The following is a 6,210-nucleotide window of genomic DNA, read 5'->3' on the forward strand; positions in this document are numbered from 1 at the left end:
GCAGGTGGAGCGCAGCGTTGAGTTTCCCAGCAGCTCACAACAATACTCGGAGAGGCCTCTGGGAATAACGCACTCCAACTACCATGACACAAAACAAGGTCAGCTTTGAAATACACCAGCTTTAATAACCGAATGCTTGCTTGAGCTTTTGTAACACTCAGATTACTTGGACAAACATCAGTCGTGGAAATGATCAGTTCAGAGGTTTTGCGTCCGACCCCGAACCCTGCGCGTAAAATGCTCGGGAAGCTCGCCAACAGGCTGGAGGAGGTGAAGAACCCCTGGAGACAAGGATCAACGCTCGAGCTCAGCCACAATGAAACCGCTCGGCTCGCCACCGACGCGCTCCTGGAGCACGGCGAGAAGGAGTACAAAAAAGTCTTGCAAGACGAAAGAGAAGTGAACTTTCTGTCCCCGCTGGAAATACGCTATATCACCGAGAATGTGGCCAAAGTTGGCGGCGCGGATAGCGGCACTAATGGAGTGGACATGGAGGAAGGGGACACGGTGTCCGAGCTTACTTCAGGGACTTATTTCCCCATGATGTCCGACGAGGAGCCACCAATGTTGGAGCTGGGCTGGCCAGAGGTTTCCAACCGATTTGGACCCACAGAGGCGCAGATACACTTCCAGAGAGACAAGTCGAAAAACCTCAAAGATCTCATTCGATCTCTTATTAGTAACGCCAAGAAGGTAAGAACAACAGAAACCCACTCATATGTGCAAACTATTTGACAAACGCTATTTCCTTGTAGTTTACAAATATGCTTTCCTCGAACTTTGCATTTCTGTGGCAGCTTTGTATGTGACGTGTGACGTCACACGGAAACAAGATCCTTTTTAACACCATTTAGACCGGTTCATTTGGACAGCTTCAGTGCTTTTGTTCAACTATAACTTATGCATCGCAAATTGTGCTCAACAAATAACCAGACCCCCCAAAAGTAATTGTCACACATAAACCTGTGTAAATGTTTTTGAAATACAAATATCAAAACAATAAGCAGACTTTTCACAAAATAAAGCTTGTTTTAAAACAATGCTGTTCAGATGCGCTCCATAAATCCACTAAAAATAAGCAGTTAAGAAGTTGCCAAAAATGCCTTGTAAAAGTGACGTTTATTCTCAGAAAAACTCACTTAGTTAGATTTTTTTGTTGTTGTTTTTTTACTGTTCAGACATTATATAAGTGTGACTTAAATGTCCAAATGTTTCACAGTCACTAATTTAGGTGATATAACTATTGAAGAATTTGAAATTGCATAACAATTGTTACATTAGACATTATGAGCAACTAAATTGCTTGGTTATTATCACGAAATAGTCACCTGGAAGCAATAAAGTAATTAGTGATATATGTTTAAAGATTGTGGTTTATTTGAATGCATGCCCTAACAATTTTTCTTTATGCCACAGGTTATCGCTATAGTCATGGATATTTTTACAGACGTCGACTTGTTCTGTGACCTAATGGAGGCCTCCAACAAGCGCCGGGTTCCAGTTTATATTCTACTGGATGAGAAGAATCTCAGCTATTTTTTGAACATGTGCTCAGAACAGGACATCCAGAATTCACACTTAAGTGTAAGTCAGACGCTGACGCTCTCTTAGAAGTGGTGTGGTCCAGCTCACGAGTTCTTATCCTTGCACATAATACGTTTTAAGAAAGTGTTCAATAAGAAGGGTGTTCTCAGTTTTAGATATGAATACATCTGTCAGTCAACAGCAAAACATAAGTCTTGTGTAAGTTTCCTTAAATAAGTCTATTAGGTCATTCAGATCAAAAGGAAATGTCAAGTTGAATGAGCATACATTTCAAAAGCGTTTTTGTCAAAACAAAACAACTTTTTATTCTGTTACTCTTATTGGTGTACCAGAACTCAGATTCTAATTGTATTCAAAATATACTCTCTTTTTTTTTTTTTTTTTTTTAATCAAGTGATTATTGAACATTTATTTGTTTCAGAATATGCGGGTAAGAAGTGTGTGTGGAGACACATATTGCACCAAAAGTGGAAAGAAATTCACAGGTCAGGTTCAAGAGAAATTCATGATCATTGACTGCGAGGAAGTCATAGCTGGATCATATAGGTATGTTAATCATGTTGTTGATGCATTGTGTAATTTAGTGAAAAAATTCCTGTTATGTAATCATAATTTTTTACCAAAACAGCATAATTACTGTCTTACTGCAAAAGTCTTAGTAATTTAATGAGATCCTTTAAATGATGATGCTTCAAGAATCATTTTGTTTAAATGATGACCAAGTTATGCCACAGTGTTCAAATTATTTATAAAAATGTATTTTATTTAATTATTTATATGCTATTATAGTTTTTGTAATATTTTCAGTTTTCATTTTAATTAATTAATTTTTATTTTCATTTGGGTGTGCTTTTTTATTAGTTAGTTTTTATATATATATATATATTTAGGTTTAATTTATTTTAATTTCAGTTTTAGATTTAGTTCCGTTTTAATGGTTTATTTATTTCCATTAAGTAATTCTACACTGTTTAAAAAAAAATCTGCCTGGAGGTTATCCAGTAATTTCACTGACATTTCCGTTAAGCCTGAAGAAAAACACCTGTAAAAAAAAAAAAAAAAAAATAGAATTTTTTTTTTTTACATTGAGTGCTTCAATGTTATATGTTTTTTGGTTATTTTCTAAGACAACATTTCCAATTTATGTTTACTTTAAGTTTATCTAATATTTATATGCAAGTTTATTTCAATAAACAACACTGTTTTTAATAGTTTTAGTTAGTAATATCAAAACACTGTCAGACATGCTGTAACTGCTAAATAGTATATGTTTGTGTAGCATGTCAAGGCAAGATTTTTCAAAGCCAACTACACTAGAAGCAGCTCACATTGTTCACAGGAGGAATTCAGTTATACCCATCAGTCCAGACTTATCTCATGTCAGTCATATCACTCTGTATTATGTAAATCATTTTAGCGCATGACAGTGTTGTGGCAGGAAGATGACAGGACATGCGCACCTCATGCGCTCCAGCAGACATCGGTAGACTTGAGCAGCTTAGCAATGAAAACATGATGATTCTGCGTTTCTCAGGCACAGTATTGCCCGAGCATTAGCCTCAGTGCCATCGTGGCTGTCAGCTTTCAAGCCTCAGTGGCTAATTTGGTCGGGGGGGATTTAGTTAAACTGATGAATTATACAGACAGCATGTTGATTTTTAACAGTTATGCCTGTTTAGACCCAACAAGCGATCTCAGTCTTGCATGTCTGAAGGCTTGGCTAATCTGCTCCTCAGTTATGATGATTAGGAATTAGTTTGTGAAGGAGTTGTCTTGTTTTTTCAGGGTTAGTGCGACTGATAGCAGCCCGTGGATAAATTCATGCGTGTTAGCACACAGGTGTGTGGATAGTGGGTGAGGCCACACTCATGTGTTGAAGGCTTTGCCCATATATAAGAGACAACAGGGAGTTTTGTTTGACTAGAAGTCCATACAGTTCAAAGGGAAATTGATTGCAAACATAATACTAACAATTTAGACTTTTTAGATCTTTGTCACCAGAAAGGAAATAATTAACTGAGATTGATGCATAGTTTTTTGTTTTGTTTTTAAATCGAACAGTTTGATGAGCTTTTAGATAAAATTTAAAAAATCTGGGGAAAAAGTTATATGTATTTTTTGTTGAGTATCATATTTGATACATCAGGCTTTTAGAAGGATATGGAGCACATACTTGAAGAGGAAAAAACACAGGTCCAAACTCGACAAAAATATGCAATTTTATGCAGTTACTGATATTTATATGACAAAAAAGTCAGATAAAATTCTGATAGCTTGTAATGCAAATCAATGAGACCTTTATAACAGTATAGCAGATATTCATAAAATGCATATAAATATCAGTTTTCACTCTATATCTCTCAATAAGATGTCTTAATAAAGTGATATTTCATGTTCTGTAGTTTCAAAACATTTCATGCAATGCAATACTATGACTGAGAGAGATGAACAAATAAACTTTCTTCAACGGGCCTGATGCATCATAATCGATACTCACGATTTAGCATGATTTTTCTAAAAAATGATGTATGGATTATCAAGTAAACCAAACAGTATAAAATATATTTATGTTTTTTCTTGATTAAAATCATTAGATTTCACAGGAAAAAGGTAGAATTGTTTAGAATTATACTAAAGGGTCTTAAAAAGTATGAACTATCAATCAGACGAGAGAAGGCATGTAGTAGATTGTGTACAACAGGTTTATCAGCAAAGTTTTGATCCTGTTGTTCATTTACAGGCCTTAGAAGTTCATCTATCAAATATGTTACAGTAGACTTTATAGGGTTAACCTACAAACCGGAAAAGACTGTGATGATCTCATGTAAAGCTTATCACATGCTCTTTTACTTCAGTTTTATGCAAGACATTTGAGTAATGCCATAAACAGATGGTTAGCTTGAACATAGTTAAACACTTGTTAGCATAAGTCACCTGAACTATCCATAAAACTGGCTGGACAGAATCTTTGAACCTCATTTATGAAACACGAGAAGAACAAATTTCTGTGCAACAATTTATGCAAGAATGGTTTTATAAACAATTTTACAAAAACTCATTCTGCTCATGTTTCATGAATGAATCACTTTTTATTGATGGGACATTTTTATAGTCCACACTCTAAAAAATGCTGGGTTAAAAAGGGACAAACCCAGCTATTGGGTTGTTTTGAACCCAACCACTGGGTCAAAACAATCCAATAGCTGGGTTTGTCCCTTTTTAACCCAGCACTGGGTTATATTTAACCCAGCCTTTTTTTAGAGTGCAGTATTTTTCAATAAATATTTGAGGTTATGCTTTAAAAAAAATTCTCTCTCTCTTCTTTCCTCTAGTTTTACATGGCTTTCAGGCATGGTTCACAGCAACATGCTAATGCACTTCTCCGGCCGCGTTACGGACTGCTTTGATCGTGAATTCCGCTGCATGTATGCAGATTCCCAAATAATAGACCGTTTCCACAATCCAGAAGAAGACGGGCTGCCTGGTTACTCTTACCACATGCCAGTACCAAACTTGGGCTTGGATTTTCTTGCAGACTACGGCAGCAGGGAGCGAGTGTATTCGGAGCACTCCAGTAGCCAATCCAGTGGCAGCGTTTCCAGCATCAAAGCAGCTCCTCCAGGCATGAAATCTATTAAAGTCACACCTGACAAGAAGAACCCGGAAAACTCTCAAAAGCCTCCTGACAGGAAGGGAGTCACGAGTCCAGTGCTTCAAAAGCCTTCAGGACCCCACATTGTAAGAGGTTCTCCGAATGGGACCCTCCAAAGTCAGGCGGTTGAGCGCACTTCCTTAGGTCAAACCGCTGGTGTGGAATGGTCCAAAATAGGAACGACAGATTACCTACGCTCAAACATTCCCGGACAGACATCCAAAGTCCAGGCTTTAGGTCTCTACAGTTCTCCAAAACCTCCATCACCAACTCAACAAACTCCAACCGACAAGGTCACCTCCAAATATCGACTTCCCACGCCTTTCATCAGTAAGTTCACTGATTTGTTCAGCTCAAAGGACAAGGACTCCCACTTCTTCCAGAAGATGCCTACTCATTCCTCTCCGTTTGGTGGGCCAGATCTTTCTCAGAGCGAACCAGAGAGTAAGCAAGGTCCTGCTCCACCAGGACCCATGCTATCGGACAGGATGCGCCCGGAGAAGGGGATACATCGGCGGGATGAGAAACGCATGACGTTGGGTCACAGCAAATTGGACCTTGTCAACCAGTACAACAAGTTAAATCAATCCAAACAGGTATACAGTCGCTTTGAGCTAAAGAACAACATACCTCAGTGATGCTGGGCCGTACTGAGCATTCTTTCTGGTCAATTCTTGTACATTCCTGTTATTGTGACTGTGCAAAGGGACGATAGTCTTCTTGGAGAGAGATTGTTGCTCTTTTTATACACCAGAGAAAAAATCAACCAGGATTGACAGGCGAGGAGTGTTTTTTTGTGCATTTATATTTTTTATGAAAACTAAATGCTTAGTACTAATGCTGCCTTCAGGAAGTTTAGGAAATCATAATTACGACATGATGTGTTCGAGATATAGTGAATAGGTTTTTTCAAACTTCATGCAACAGCATGAAGAGTAAATGAATTACTTGTTTACATTTAAAACATGTATTAAATTATATATTTATATATATATATATATATAAATTTCATA

General features: G+C 37.4%; 1 protein-coding gene across 1 annotated transcript; it reads left to right on the forward strand.

Moving 5' to 3' along the window:
• LOC107696428 (protein FAM83C-like) lies at nt 1-6,210 on the forward strand. Its single transcript, XM_016496746.1, has 4 exons — nt 1-693; nt 1,417-1,584; nt 1,967-2,091; nt 4,878-6,210. Exons 1-4 carry the CDS (start codon nt 190-192, stop codon nt 5,833-5,835), a joined length of 1,755 nt encoding a protein of 584 aa, XP_016352232.1. The 5' UTR covers nt 1-189; the 3' UTR covers nt 5,836-6,210.

Source organism: Sinocyclocheilus anshuiensis, unplaced genomic scaffold (assembly GCF_001515605.1).
Source record: "Sinocyclocheilus anshuiensis isolate Anshui unplaced genomic scaffold, SAMN03320099.WGS_v1.1 scaffold522, whole genome shotgun sequence".
NCBI lineage: Eukaryota > Metazoa > Chordata > Actinopteri > Cypriniformes > Cyprinidae > Sinocyclocheilus > Sinocyclocheilus anshuiensis.